Raw genomic sequence first — 16,384 nt, 5'->3', positions numbered from 1 at the left:
ATTTAGATGCTCGTCTTTGTAAACCTGGGTAATAAGTCTTGTGCATCATGACCAGAGAATCATTCATTTCTATAACCTAATGAATAAATAATATTGGACGATGTGACAGTGGATAAATATCAAATAATACTCTTTTATTTTGTCATCAAGCACCAAGCACATAGACTCATAAACAAATTGTTGACGCACGTCACGTGTGCTCACTCACTCACTCACTCACTCACTCACTCACTCACTCACTCACTCACTCACTCACTCACTCACTCACTCTAATAATCACACGTACGAACGTGCACGCACACACACACACCACACATGCACAAAAAGTACCCAGTGCACTGAAGTCAGTGATAAATTAATTCATATTGCACAAGTATACTGGAACCAAATGAGTTAGAGTTTTAAAGTAAATAATGAAATCTGATGTTATACAGTCTGGGAACATTAACGCCACACATCTAATCATCAGAAACAGCATTTTTGACATCATTATGTTAATCAAGATTAATTTAGAGAGTCGAAACCATACGTATAAATTCACATGAACTTATAAACAACAAAATAACCCCCCATGGCATAAAACCGAGTTCATGACATGTGACTGATGATATGACGTCACTCCGCGACTTCCACATAGTTGGCTGGATAGAAGCCCTCCTTGCCTCCACTGAGCACCCCCCGACACCAGCCCTGCTCATCCTCTTCCTCAACCTTCAGGAACACCTCGCCTGGGATCACATTTTTGGGAATCAAAAAAAGATTTTCATGCTGATGGAAATATCTCTAATGCAGCAATTCCCAAACCTGTGGGCTGTGGGGATATTGCAAGTGGACCCCCAAATAATAAAAAAAAAACAATGAATATATATATATATTTAAACGTACCTCCACACAATTGATTGAAATAACCATGCAAGCAAGCATGCCCAGTGCCCACCCATCTGACCACTTAACACAGCTGCTGTATTAAATGGCTGAATGGCTGCCGTCATAACTTGTCAAATGGGTGGGCCATGGGTGGGCCGCAAATGCTTTCAAGACTTTCAAGTGGGCCCTGCTGATCCAGAAAATATTGGGAACTGCTGCTTTAACCAATAAGACAAATAAAAAACCCTCTAACAAAACAAATCAATCATGAAATGTTATAATCACTGGTGTAAATGATCAGGTATCACACCAAATCTGTGTCACCTGATCTAAAGGATAGCTCATCTCCCTCTTCTCCCACGTAGTCGTACAAAGCACGCACCTTCACGCCCCCAATCATCACCCTGGGAGGGGACAGGGCAGAACAGTGAGGGTCATTGTAGCCTATGCACTGTGTACAGTTCAATTTGAGAGCGGTTTTAACACACTCCACTGGTTAACATACGGCCGGTTGCTGAGTGCTTGGTCACGCTTCTTTCTCTTCAGTTTTTTAACCGGTGGGACCCATTCCTGATGTAAGGAATACATACATATAGATCTGAGTTTAATGAGTGCTCCTACTGTATGTTGCTACACGTGTATGTATGAATGAATGTTAGTAATATACTCAAAGTGAGGTCAAGGGTTGCTTTGGAACCGTTTGTACTTTCTCTATATTAATAATAATAATAATAACTTTATTTATACATCCACCTTTCAAAAACTCTTCCTATAGTAAGTGATATTTTGCATTTTTCAGTCTTCAAATGCACCTCAATCCTTGGCCAGTCTGTGGGCATGCCCGGCCCGTGATTGTTCTTCCACCATCTCAGGTCATCCTGTTCACTGATGGACATGAGTGTGTGGTGGAGCTCACTGTAGACTGTCTTCACACTGAGAGAGAGAGAGAGAGAGAGAGAGAGAGAGAGAGAGAGAGAGAATGAAATGGAGATTTCAGGCTTTTCAGGAGTGCAAAACTGACATCACATCTCTATCAACAACTGCCAATCATTCACATCACCTGTCACCCGCGGCGTCCCCCAAGGCTCAGTACTTGGTCCCCTCCTCTTCATTCTCTACATGCTCCCCCTTGGTCAGATACTCTGCAGTCACAGCCTCCGCTTTCACTGTTATGCCGATGACACACAACTGCATCTCCCCTCCAAAACCATCACCGCCATCACCCACTCCACCCTCACCTACTGCCTGACTGACTTCAAAACATGGATGCAAACAAACTTTCTAAAGCTCAACTGCAATAAATCTGACATTCTCATCATTGGCCCCGACTCCCTCATCTGCTCCTCTCATAACTTCTCCCTCACTATTGATGGCTCCACTGTCACGCCATCCACCCTCCAATATATAAGGTATAAACTTCTTGACTATAAAGTAGAATCTTTGAATGTTTGGTGAACGTTGGTGGCATTACAGTAATCTAACCTGTTGCTGTTAGAGATGAATGCATTCACAAGTTTTCAGAGTAAGAAAAAATCTAACTTTGGAGCCGTTCTTTAAATTATAAAAAGCTGTGACATGATTTACACTAATTACATCATAAATAACACCCACACTACAAAATCCTGAGTGTTATAGTTTTACTTCTGATATTAATGTACACATACGGATGATTTGCTCACTGCGTTCAAGAGATCAAATCAATTAGGAATGAATCAAACTCCTGCCTCTGACCTTCAACATCTACTGCTAGGATCTCAAACTTGTCTTTGCTCAGCTTCTGTATAAAGGTTAGGACATCTAGTGGTTGATGTCATCAATGCAGTTAAGAAGCTTGCACACATACAGTAGCCAAACAATGGCCAATCATTTAAGAAAAGGCAATTCTTTATGCCTACATAATTTCTCTCATTTACCACAGTTGCTTTCCGCCCTAAGGATATAACTGGAATCTGAAGACTTTGAGTCTTCAGAATAAGTGCAGATACAAAAGGCACAAAATGGGCAAATAAAGTTCACACAAATAAATATGTAACCGTTTTAATAACACAATACACAGCAGCAGAAAGAAATAGCATGATGCCTTCCTCAGCGTTTCAGAGATATGCGGTGTGAAGTCTGTTTTTAGAACATGGCTGGCACATCTATCACATGCACACCCGGCCCAAAAGTGTGAACTTGTTAAAGTAGGTTCCATTAATAGGCGTTTTAAGGGGTTAATTGGTTTAGCATCATGATCATCCTGTGCTAGACCCATTCTAATTACACGTTGTGAGCTTGTAGAGCTGATATCTTCGGAAAACGTTATTATTTTTTTGTTTCATCTCTACAGTATGACGTGCTTAAAATTGTGACGGCAGAGGTAATGTGCTTAATTGGCACTTGAACACTTTTGCTGAAATAGTATGAGAAAGAAAGAAAGAAAAAACGTGACCCCCTTACCTCTCATTGTTGGTGATGTCAAGATGTCGGTGGATGGAGAGGAAGGCCTGCTTGACGAAGCTAACCCTCTTCCTCTCCTCCTCTTGTGATTGGTCAAAAATAGCCTCCATCTCCTCCATGTAGCGAGGCGTGTAGGACGTCACGTCCTCCAACACTTTCTCGTAGCGGTCACGGACCTGCAAAGAACACATGATGTCGGTTTTACCATCCCAAAATGTGCCCTCCGCCTCCTGGGACAGCACCAATAGGCTCTATGCACACTAGCCATAATATGGCTAGAGTGCACGCATGTCCACATTTCTTTCCAATATTATTGGAAAGAGATGTGGCCTTTTCCTTAGTTCCTTTGCAGGTGTTACCATTGATCAGAATTACTGATTCCATTCACGTCAAACAAAGTCAGGGACTCAGGGTGCTGATACTGTATCTGTTGGCTCACTGGAAAACACTCTGCTACACTAGTGGGTCTCAAAGTGTGGTCCAGTTACCCTCATGGTTCCTTGAGGGGGCTCCAAATGGCCCCTATACAGGTGTGTAACTCTCATGGAGGTCCTTGAAATTAAAAGTTTTGAGAACAACTGCGCTACACTAAACAGCCTTAATTAGTATAATATTGGTCAGGCCTGTGAAGGAAGTAAGAAAGAGGCCCAATTTATTTCCAATATGGCTGCTCTGCATATAGCTTCTTTTACACTGGTCTGGTTCTGAGATATGTAAATCATTTCCCGGTGCTCCTCACTGTCCCTATGTTATGTGGACCTGATCTACGTCTGCATAAACATGGGCACGGAAACAATAACAACATGCCATAAAAGGAGCCTCAGCTTGAGAGAATAAGACGGGAGGAGGGTGTGTTTGGAGAGGACAGTTCCTCATATAGACAGAATCACAATACATGTCAGCTGAATAAACATCATCCCTGTGAATTATTTGATAAACTCTCCACTAATGTGATGTGTCTTGCTGAGTGAGATTTTATCAGTCGAAACAGGGACATTTGGGGCTATATGCAAAATGTGAGCGGAGTGAGAAAGTGAACTGTGAACTTCCATTGTTTCATAATGTAGGGAATAAAGTAACCCCCTCTAATCCCCTTTTTCCTTTGATGGACGTGGTGACCCCTGCTCAGCGGCTGTCATGTGGTGTTGTGTGTCAACATCTCTCCTCACTTTATCCTTCTCCTCTGTGGCCTTCTCTCTGGCCAGTGTGGCCTTCTCTCTGGCCAGTGTCATCTTCTGCAGTTTCTCCGGACTCATCTCTGTGTTCTCCTTTGCCTGTGTCTCTTTGCCTATGGCTGTCTTTTCCTTTTGGCAGGCCTTGTGGTAGGCTCCTCGCACATTGTCCAGCTAGAACAGAACATTACATTACTTAATAAGTTACACAGAACTATATTATAAACAGACACATGTATTTATCCTGTTTCCTAAACTCACATTTTTTTCAATAAGAATTGTACTTTTTATGCTTTAATGTGTTACACTTACACACACACTTTCACACACATGCGCATACGCAGAGGCCTGTTTTCATTAACATCGACCTCCCTTGGCTAAAAGTGAATGCAGAACCTCCCTGTGTGTGCACTGCAGTAATCTAATCATCCAGGGTGTGACATGCACATAAAAGATATATTGAGGCCCCTGGAATCTACCACCAAAATTCTAGTCTTCTTCAGTTTCCCACCAGTGTGGAACACAAATATGAAAAGCAAAAGACGCATGCATACATTGGACATACTGTAATGTATGTGGAAATAAATATATCCCACGCCACGCATGTATGCGTGCCCATATTACACATGGATTGCAACATTACTGCGAAGAAATTAATTACATAACAGTTACAGTACATCACTTTTGTTATCATTTTAACTAAGCATCACATGAGGCACAAACGGAAACAAACGGAATAGAAAATGCCAAAATAATGGCACGCACGCACGTAACTCTCAGTGTTAAATTAACACTCAGGATTTCACTGTGAATGGTTTTAGGAAATGAACGCAGGGGACGTAATGAGTTTAGACCTTTTTCAACTTATTGGCCCAGGGCTTCTGAGCGCGTGAGAAGCCCGTGCTGGTGTCGTGGCTTTCCTTGAAGCCACAGAACAACTTCTTTGGGAAGGTCTCCTTCTGCCAGGTCTTCATCCTGTCCCCGTCCTCTGCAACCAGGGACTGGGAGATGGAAGAATGGAGGACGGACAGGCGCTCCGTGGAAGAGAAGAAACACTGCCACGCCCTCATGAGAGAGCCGTACAGTGGTCCTGGGGAGGGGGAGAAAAGAGGAGAGGTCTGAGAGAGATCAAAAGGGTACTAGTGAGTCACGCTGGAACCAATGAGGAAATAATTGACTCCATCTGCCCACTGGAAATGTTCAAACAAGGGGCAGATGCATCCATTTGGTGGGAATGGAGCATTCGATGCAATCCCAGTGATTTCACATGATCAAACAGACCTAATTTACACGGTAGAACGTGGGATCCATGTACATTGTTCTTTTTCTCTTTTTTTTGTGAGTGGGTGGTCCGCCCCTTTGTAATTATTTTTCCTATGGGAATGATTAGTATAGGAAAATATTAAAAAGATATATGCACATTTCATAAAGGATCCAAGAAATACCTTGTAGAATAGAGCAGAAAGCGCTCCCTTTAAGAGGATTATACTGTACTGTAATGTGCTGTAATGTACCATACTGTACGGTACTGCACTGTACCACACTGTACCGTACCGTACCGTACTGTGCCGTACTGTACCATACTGTGCTGTACTGTACTGTAGCAGACTGTACTGTACCATACTGTACTGTACTGTATACAGTACTGTGCCGTACTGTATCATACTGTGCTGTACCGTACTGTACTGCTGCGCCCTGTGTGTGTGTGTGTGTGTGTGTGTGTGTGTGTGTGTGTGTGTGTGTGTGTGTGTGTGTGTGTGTGTGTGTGTGTGTGCGCGCGGCGCAGTGGAACGGGGTGTGGCCTAAAATGTTATGTAATTTGCAGCACCGTGAAATGTTGCGCAATAGCATGGTATTTCATGCAAATACTAACTGTACAGTAACTATGACAGTTGCATGGGTGCGTTATGTCTGGACAGGCATGCTGTAGGTGTTGTGCATGGTGAGATGTGTGCAGACAGGCATGCTGTAGGTGTTGTGCATGGTGAGATGTGTGCAGACAGGCATGCTGTAGGTGTTGTGCATGGTGAGGTGTGTGCAGAGCAGGGGGGCAGTCAGACAGATATTTTGTGAAGCCACAAGGAAATCGGGATTTCCTGAAAGTTCATATAATGGCCTGTTGTGGCACTGTCATTGGGCCCAAAAAAAACCATAGCCCCATAGAAGTCCATGTATTTGGGCCCAACTTCACCTAGACTGTATTACCTTAATAAACATGGTCATGAATACTTTGTGCTTCCAGTCACTAGTTTAAAGTCTCATTTCTAATGTCATAATATTCTTTTTGGAAAATTATGGTTATTACCATAAATTCGCGTATGTTCTGAGGGGCGTGGCTACCATTACGTACAGTCTATGATCGGGATTCCCCACCCACTCGAGTCAAAATAAAAACCAACTAAGAAGAAGGGGGGAAGTCCCGCCTCGTTGTCTGGGCCAGCCAATGGGCCAGCTGGGCCCAAACGGATCTAGAAAGATGGCGATGTACAATTCAAGGACTGACAGGCTTCATTTTACATTCATGTTAGACCCGGGGAACGCTTTGTCCATATTTTTTACAGTCTATGGTGCAGACAGGCCTGCTGTAGGTGTTGTGCATGGTGAGATATGCAGACAGGGGCGCGCCGCTTTAATTAGTGTGGCAAGATAACCTGCAAAACCTGCCAGTCCGTCGATCCGTCCGTCACGCCTCGTGACACACTCCATATATGGCCGTCTCCATATATGAAGATCACGACACTGACCTCATCAAACCCTGGATAGCCATACATGTTCTCAACAGGACCGAAAATTAAGGCCCGGCCCTACATGGGCCCTCATCAAACCCTGTACACTCAAGACACTGCCCCGCTGCCGCCCTTAGATCTCTGGAGCTAACCGGTTTTGACATTCCATATGTTGATCTGACCTCATCAAACCCTGTACTCAAGACATGCTCCATATATGGCTAGTACAGAATTCATATGGTCAAGAGGTGCACGCACATCCACAAATGTCCACGGGTGCGGGATCCAAAAGAATAACTAAGAAAGGAAAGAGGAGATCCGCAAACCGTTTTAAAAGCTCCCAACCTGACGAAGGCCCCTGAGGCCCAAACGTTGTATTGTTTTCCGCTCTGTTGAGCTTTTAAACCGGTGTGCGGATCTCCTCTTTCCTTTCTTAGTACAGAATTCAATCAATATGTTGATCTGACCCCCCATGCCAAAGCGCTAGCGCTCGCCCAGCAGTCTGCCATCACCCAGGCGGATGCCTCTGTCATTTCTCGCCCTCAGGGTGTCTTACTGGTATTTTAGCTATATATATAAATAGCAACAGGATGGAGAACAGTGGTTTAGATTAACAGCAGATCTCAAAAATAGCAGATATACAAGCTAACAGCGTGTCACGTCGTGCCGCACTGAGCTTGTATCTGACTATTTTTTACATTTTGGAAAAATCTTGAAAGTGTGATTTTTTTTAAAACAGATCTTCTCTTCCCTGGCACAACACATTTTCGCGACCAAATACATATCATTTTGGGGCTCCTTGGCACGGAAAAGTTTGAGCACTACTGATTTAAAAGACCATCGGTCTTAATGGGTTAATGGGAGCCATTTGGTGTGCAGATCATGCTGCTCTAATCTACAATAACCACTGATGGAGATACCTTTGGGGTTTGGGTGAGTGCTGGCTGGTACAGAAAAGAAGACTTTGGCGAAAATGGATCCTTGGCCAGGAAGGGGCACACACTTGAGTTCTTAGTTCTTAAAGGGCCAATAGCCCACAAGGCCTGAACATAGTGCATGAAGATTTCACTGAGACACAGCGATGCCAGCCAATACATTACTGTATGTGCAAACACCAGCTGTATATGTTGTTGCTTTATTTAGGACAGTGGAGAGACAAAGAGGGGTTAGCATTATGTGGGGCAATGCACTGTCCGGTCAGCTACCGGCACGCCCCTTTCTCCTCCTTTCTAAAGCATATTTAGAAAATAATCCGGCCTCCAAGGTCTGTTGAAACACCTCGACACCTCCCTCCCATACACATGCTTCCCAATATGGTGTATTATTCTAAGTGTGTCTCACTTTGGCTGTCGTATAGTCTCCTGGACGTATGAGAAGGGGAGGAGGAGAGCTAGAACAATTGTATAATTCCCATTTCTTATCCGCAGAGGCGGCAAATCACACAATAGGGCTTTAAGCACTATAGACTACATCATGTCTGAGCATGAATGCAGATCGTTTTCGGTCATTGTGGCTCTCTGCAGGTTGCCGTCATTGTTATTGTAATACTTACGAGAATCCACTATGGCCTTCCATTTGTTACTCCACTGGCTGAGTTGCTGAGCATACTGCTTTTCTACTTTGGCCCTCTCCAGGAAGCAGGCCATGATGTCATTGCAGGCCTGGTAGGATTGGTCAGTACGGTGCACCGTTCGACCATAATTATCTGGCTGGGTAGATGAGGAAACAGACAGACAGACAGATGATAAATAACTATAGAAAGATGCACAAGGATACATACTGTACCACTGATACACAAGCGCACATACTCTGCTGCTGCTCGGCATTTTGACAATTTCCAATGTGGCTGTTTTCTCAAATGTATCTTTAAAAATATCCTCACCATCCAGAAGCTCTGCTTCTTGGCATCCTCAGGAGGATCTTTTGGGAGAGCCGCCATTATAGGAGAATTGTCTGGAGTAAAGAGGGAGTGGAAGTCATTGCTGTTTCATCAGATAATGAGTGGTTTTAATGATAATTGATCTTGATAACAATAATAGAATGAGAGAAACACTTTATTGACAAGCATGACATTAATACATAAAATGCTTTTGGGAATGGTGTGCTTTGCAAGTGGCTGCGCAATTTGGCGTATGTCCCTGCAGTCTGCCTGTGTAATGTTCAGATAGTGAGCTGACTGCATCATAAACAGAACCATCTCCTCTGCTCTGCGTAGTAGTGTCTATATCAAGTAATTGGCTTCTGAATCCTAGCAGCACGTCTTGTTGAGCGCAGTACCATGGCAACCTGGAAGACTCTGATAAGCTGTTATTTATACTGTAACCGATGCTTTCATACATCCAAGCCCACCGTGCATACGTGAATAAGGGGACTGACATTCCCAGTGGTGAAGTGGAATTCATAGGGCAGGGATCTGACAGCCGGAATAGAACAGCCGCACCGGCATTCCTCTCCACAGCCGTCCCAAAATAAACAGCAGGGAAAGGTCATCTTTCCTTTAGCTCTAATGCCAGTCCTATTAGCCTCAACTGTCTGCCACTCTCACCCCCACCTGACATTATGGTATGGGATCAAGAACAACAAGTCTACCAGGGAGGAGAGTTGTGGCATACAAGGTTGGGTGCAGAATTTAAAAGGGAATAAACTCTAGATAACGTTGAGCAGTGTGTGAAGACCACCATGTGTTGTAGTCGTACTGGAGTACTGGAGACACACATATAAACATTCACTTACATGCAGATTTATTTCTGTCTGCGTAGCCAGCTGCACACATTGCCTGTCTGAGCTGCATGAGGGACTAACCACACCTCATCACAAGACTCTGACTACCAGGCAGAGTCAGGCTCCTAAAGGAACTGCATGTTTATCCTCTCTCTCTCTCTCTCTCTCTCTCTCTCTCTCTCTCTCTCTCTCTCTCTCTCTCTCTCTCTCTCTCTCTCTTTCTCCCTGTGTCTGTGTGATGTTATTAAATACGCCTGGTGTTTAGAAATATTGTCATGTTGAAGGATTGATCAATTTCATCAGGTCACACTATTGCCAAGATCCTTAACTGATGACCCCATGCTCACGCGCACTCGCACTCGCGCACACACACATACACACACACACACACAGTCACACACACACACACACAGTTTTTCCCATCCTAATTTTGTCCTCTGACAAATACCGTCGGATCATGCAGAGCACAAAAGAGCACTCTTTGCCTAGTAATGCGTGACTAAACAGCCAGACCCAAGCGTTTTGCCGTACTGTAATTCAAGATGCAATCAAACTGCCCCTAGGACTGTGATGAGACATAATTCTCGTGTTCTTGTAAACACCAAACAGAAGCCATGCCCGGGACAAACCCGCACTTACAGTTTTCTCTGAATTCACCAGTGATTACCCAAGTGACCACTTGTTAGGACTGCTGAGGATTTCACTCCATTTCTCTCTCTCTCTCTCTCTCTCTCTCTCTCTCTCTCTCTCTATCTCTCTCTCTCTCTCTCTCTCTCTCTCTCTCTCTCCCCGTGTGCCTCTCCTCCTATGTAACTCATGCTACTCTTTCCTCACTCACTGACCCAATTCCCTCCTGACACTTAAAGACACACACACACACACACACACACACACACACACACACACACACACACACACGCGCGCACACATACACACTGCAAGATTGAGTTGAGTTATTGTTGATCTCAGGGTGAGTGTGAGTCACAGTCACCCAGGCGATGCAAGCAAGAAAGTTAAACAAAGGTAATTGCCAACTTGTCAACTGGCAGGGTAGAGAAATGAACAAAACAAGAGCCACCATACCTTCCTTGCTCTCCTCCCCTGTCATCTGTGGTTTTCTATCCTAACACTCATTCCACGGATGATCGCTCCTATTCTTCTGCTTTTTACTGTCTCACCATCCCTCCTTACTTTTCCTGTAGTGGACTTGACTGGCTCCCTCGCTGTCCTGAGTGTTAAGTTTGTGTTGCCCCTATTGGACTATCCCCCTCTGCCCTTACCCCCCTCTCTCCACTGAGTAGCACATAAACAGCTGGAGGAATTCCCCTCCTCCCTCTGTCCAGTCCCTCCCTACATCTCAATATGGTGCTAATGAACGGTAGTGCCAATGCGTTAGGCAAGCCCGGGGAGAGAATGCGAAATTCATTTTGACAATCTGTTAGTCACAGTACTATGTCAGTGTGCCACACAATCATGTGAGCTCATTAGCGTGTGTGTGTGTGTGTGTGTGTGTGTGAGTGAGAGAGGGGGTCCCATGAACCAACCCTCACATGGCCCTGTACTCCTTTGTGAGCGGGCATTCTCCGGTGGGGACTAGAAATGTGCCTGTGTCAAAGGCTATGAGCCATTATTGTGTCGACTCTCTCTGGCCTATAGGCCTACTCTCTTTTGGATATATGCCAGTGGGTTCCACATGCAGAAGGTGGAAACCAGTGAAATCATGGTCCTCTGTTTTTTTCCTTTGTTTGTCACTCCCTACGGGCTTCTTTCCGAGCGGTACTGTGTATTAATACAATAACTGTTCACTGTTGATGCATGTGTCCTGTCAACGGTCCCAGTGAGCACCCCTCCTCGCACATACACACACATCTAGCCTAGATGAGTGTAATCCTGAACATGAACAGGAACTGAACAGGAACATCTAATTATTTGACTCCATGGGCTGCAGATCCAGTACAGGACCACCCTGTGGTGCAGCTTGGGAAACGGCGGACCATTTAATAAGATATAATCAAGACTTTTATAATTGGATGACCAGTAGGCCAATGTCTGTACATACCTACTGCAATCTAATCATCTATGATGATGCCTGCCAGATCACGATTGTGTCACACAAATACCTGACCCTCTCTGGGCCCACACTCACAATCATCCTAATCAACATCAAAGGATTCTCCAGATGCAAGACATATACAATATTGGAAACGATGGCCAAAGGATTTGTCATACTCTATGCACACAGGAAACCCACATCGGCCCTGTACAATATCCCATGTAATGAAGTTGTTTGCAGAAATCCAACACCGATATAAGTTGTTTTCAGCAGACCAAACCTCAAAATTGAAGAAGTCTGCACCTACTACTGAAACCATCATAGTTGCCCTCCCAAATGTCACATCAGTGTACAAGCCATCCCCAATCCCATTGTCACACACAGAACTACAGTATGCAAGAGGAAATTCTACTCTACAAATTCAGTGCACATCTCTGGGCTTTGAGAGCAACAACTGAGATGGAGATGAAGTCAATACACCTATCAAAAGCAGCTTCATTAAAGTCAAAACACCTAACTCTGATGCACAATGTCAAACTACCCCAAATTTAAACTATGCACATTTACCAAATTGTAAATTGTACCCACACCTTTCTACAGCACCAAATGGAATACGATATGTAACCCAAACATGAATTGCTTGAAGGAAGTCCGACCAATTGCTAGAGCCACACTCCAAGCAATAACCGTCCCATTCTGCAGGAGGTTCAACATACAGAAAGCTGGTTGGTTGGTTGGTTGTCATTCCAACAGGAGACCGAACATTCAATTTTCAGCGAACTACCACATCCTAATTTCACAGACTTGGTGAAATCCCTGGGCTTTCAGAAACATCCAGCATCATGCTGAGAGCTACAATGACCCTTTCTTCTACTACCATGGAACTTGGAGAGATGGAAGGAAAGTCTGGAAGGAGATGACACCAACATGACAAACATCAGGAAGGCATAGGCCACATTTCGCCATCTCTGCAAAAAACTAAAAACAAACATACCACGGTACCACCCATAACCACTACAGTAAACTGTATAGTATTACTACAGTATGTAATGTTTTATGAACTGTTGCTGAGGATTGAAAAACAATCTCAAACTTACCACAGCCAGCGATGCCTCTCACCAAGCCTTTTGACAATTGAAACGGCAATGAGAAAGCTGAAACCTGGAAAAAACAGCAGATTTGATGACACACACTGTACATCCTTAAAGAAGTAATGCAAAGACCTGACTCCTAGAAATACAGAATTCATGGAATTGCTACAGTAAAGCTATATAGGAAAGGAGAGGTGAAAGCTTATCCCGGAGGTGAGTGGGCCCAGTTTGCCCACTGCTCTGTTGATGCAAGCTTCCTCCACCTCTGCCTTACCTTACCTGGTCCAAGTGGGAGCACACAGCTGGCCAAAAGGTCACCTGCTGGGCAGAACTGTGGAAGCCACACCATTTAAACTTCTTCAGTCAGTGTATGACGTCCTCCCAGGCCCTGCCAACCTTTCGCCTGGGGCCTGGTGGACTCACCTGCTTGCCAAAGAGGATCACTGGAGACTTCTGCCTTGGGAGATGGCTGGTATTGCAGGCAATGAAGATTCAGCTTAAAAATAAACTCATGTGTGGCAGTGTGTGGCGAGGGATGGCAGGTAAGAATGGAGGCGAGACCATCAGTTTATTCAGCATTTATTTCAACACCTTAGTTATAGCTCTATCATATATATAATTTAAATCAGTATATATACTTTATTTCATTTAAAACAAAGTGTCATAATATATACCTCTTATCTCTGCATACTTACGCTCATTACTGTATATAGTCATACTTTATGTTTTTCACTAGTCCTAAAATACTCTTTGTTAAATCATAAAATGTAACGCTTTCTACACTACCGCGCTGGCCACTTTCCCATTTGCACACTGTCACTGAGTAGCGTCCATCACACAAGTAGCATTGTATCTCAGCATGAGAATGAGGACACTCATAACTGTGTACTCACGGAGAATATGCATAAAACATGTCGGTTTCATGAGGGCGGGGTTGGGGGCATGTCATAACACAGCGAGCAGTATAGAAAGCATTCTACAGGTGAAACCAAAGCTCAAACAAAAGCAAAAAGACAATAAATTAATAAATAAAATAACAAATAGCTTCAGATAATTTGTCCACGCTATTTGGAAGACAGAGATTCTTAAAAATGTTTACATACTTAGTAATTAACACTGTTACCTGTTAAATTATACTATGTTTGTTTTGTCATCATCATTATTATTACATGTAGACGTATAACTGACGTGTTTTAACCGTACAGTTGAATTCACTGCAGGGAACGGCTAACTGACATATAAAAAAACTAAAGAAACAAAGCCAGATAATTTGTGTTTATATGTACTAGAAGTATGCCACTGTGAAAAAAGGTTTCCTTTCTGATAAGAGATTTTGAGGGGGTTAATGTGTGGAATAGGGCAACATTAGGATTGTCAAGTGGTGTGAAAAATACAGTGTTCTCTGACAATTATAAATGTGTTTTTGTAGAAGGCAACAGAGATAGAGGGATTGGTGAGTGGGGACAGGGGTATTAGACCAGTGGTTCTCAAACATTTTAATTTCAAGGACCCCCATAACTCTCGAGTGTACAAATGACTCTCTCAGAGTCACAGACCTGTAAGGGTCCATTTAGAACCCAGTAAAGGAACCTTGAGGGTCCCTGGACCCCACTTTGAGAACCACTGTATTAGAGAACAAGGCAGGCTGACAGACACGCGGACAGACACGCAGGCTCACAGAGACTGAAAGCTGAAGTCAGGCAGACAGACTAGCAAGTAAAAAAGCCCTTTTTGATTGGTGTGTGAGAGAGCTGTCAACATTATTATGGCCTCAATGAGGATGTGTCCATCCTGCCACCTGTGCTATGTTCGTAAACATTGATATTGTCTAAGAAAATCATCAATTTGCAGTGTAAAATAACATGCAAACCTGTTAAATATTTCTTCTCCTCCCCCAAAGCCACCGTTGCTTCTCAATGTAATAACTATGATAATGTCATTTCGCAGCAGTATGTCTACTTTATCCTCATTATGCACATTTTGGATACAACCATTCTTAAATTCCCTGACCAATATTAAATGAATGATTGCAGTCAGCACTCACTTGGAACAATAAAAAGCAATCAAATGGTTCTACTTTTAGTGGATCCCTTTTAAAACACAGGATATATTCAGTGCTCGCAAAGTACATACATACAAAGCATATTGGGGCATCATTCAGGCAGATAGGGCTAAGAAATAATGTCAGTGTAAAAAAAGACTACTCTTGTTATCTATTGATTTAATCCGTCATGATTTACAAATATCCCTTTCGACTGTTTTTAGGGCCATATTCTGACTTTGGCTTGTGTCCTGCAAGTCAAACAGGAATGAATTCCCCTCCACAGCCATTCCGTACTTCAAATAGCTTAAAGCTACTGTAGTGAAGTTGAAATGCGGCCCTTGCTTTGTGTCAGGGGTTTGCCACAGTCAGTAAAACCATTTCTTGAGGTTGACTCTTCACTCAGCAGCTTCGCCATCTCTTCACTCAAATAAAAATCAGTTTTTTTCCCCCAGTGCTACAAAGCAGCAAATGGTTAGAGAATAAAATAGTTTGTGTTTTGAGTGTTTGTGGTATTTGTGCATGTGCGTGTGTGGTGCATGTGTGTGTGTGTGTGTGTGTGTGTGTGTGTGTGTGTGTGTGTGTGTGCGTGTGTGTGCGTGTGTGTGTGTGTGTGTGTGTGTGTGCACGCGATGCTTTCTGTACCCGTGATCTGTATCTGAAGCACTTGTTGTAGAGTTTTCTCAAGTTTGCGCATCCACTATTGTTTGTGTTCAAGAAATTTCTTGTAAAATGTGAATACAAATAAAGATGTTACATACGTGTGTGTGTGTGTGTGTGTGTGTGTGTGTGTGTGTGTGTGTGTGTGTGTGTGTGTGTGTGTGTGTGTGTGTGTGTGTGTGTGTGTGTGTGTGCACCTGTTGTGTTAATTGTATCCGTATCTGTTCAATTACTGCATCGGTGGTTGTACAGCATCATCATCATCACGTGACAATTTCCTTCCTTGGCCAAAGAAAGACCGCTCTTCACACATAGCAAATTGGTGTTTGCATGATCACACCATTTCCCCATGTATCTTCCCTAGAGTCTGAGTTCCACACAACCTGATTGTGTCCACTTCTCTCACTCTCTCGCCCATCTTCTCTTACTGTTCGTCTTTGTCAGTCTGTACCTCTCTCTCTCTTTCTCTCAGCTTTTAGTCACCCTCCTGCTTTCATTTTCTCAGTCTGTGTCTTGGGGAGGAGGAGTGACATGCAAGGGAGAGAAGAGACGCCTGGGGAGAGAGGGAGGGCAAATAAAGGAATATGAACAGGCAGGAAAAAAAGGACAAGGGA

General features: G+C 43.7%; 2 protein-coding genes across 3 annotated transcripts in view; both read right to left on the bottom strand.

The window, feature by feature from the left end:
• Positions 1-113: 113 nt before the first annotated feature.
• Positions 114-11,181, bottom strand: LOC310874955 (protein kinase C and casein kinase II substrate protein 3-like). Of its 2 annotated transcripts, none has more exons than XM_083787912.1 (10): positions 11,009-11,181; positions 9,087-9,157; positions 8,757-8,913; positions 5,333-5,568; positions 4,476-4,652; positions 3,307-3,482; positions 1,680-1,800; positions 1,373-1,437; positions 1,192-1,271; positions 114-728 (listed from the first exon to the last, which is right to left on the bottom strand). In XM_083787912.1, the coding sequence occupies exons 1-10, from the start codon at positions 11,031-11,033 to the stop codon at positions 616-618; spliced, it is 1,221 nt and encodes a 406-aa protein (XP_083644038.1). In that variant the 5' UTR covers positions 11,034-11,181; the 3' UTR covers positions 114-615. The 2 variants fall into 2 exon arrangements, with proteins under 2 accessions (XP_083644038.1, XP_083644039.1); XM_083787913.1 differs by lacking the exon at positions 11,009-11,181 and adding an exon at positions 10,565-10,712.
• Positions 11,182-16,076: 4,895 nt separating this feature from the next.
• The window catches only part of LOC310874950 (SH3 and multiple ankyrin repeat domains protein 1-like), a 37,374-nt gene continuing 37,066 nt past the window's right edge, over positions 16,077-16,384 (bottom strand). The window contains exon 26 of the mRNA XM_083787905.1: positions 16,077-16,323. Within this exon, the coding sequence (XP_083644031.1) occupies positions 16,272-16,323 (52 nt within the window). The 3' untranslated portion in view covers positions 16,077-16,271. The remainder of the gene's footprint in view (positions 16,324-16,384) is intronic.

This window comes from Protomyctophum parallelum (assembly GCF_964188405.1).
Source record: "Protomyctophum parallelum genome assembly, chromosome: 17".
Taxonomy (NCBI): Eukaryota; Metazoa; Chordata; class Actinopteri; order Myctophiformes; family Myctophidae; genus Protomyctophum; species Protomyctophum parallelum.
This window is presented reverse-complemented; position numbering and strand designations above follow the sequence as displayed.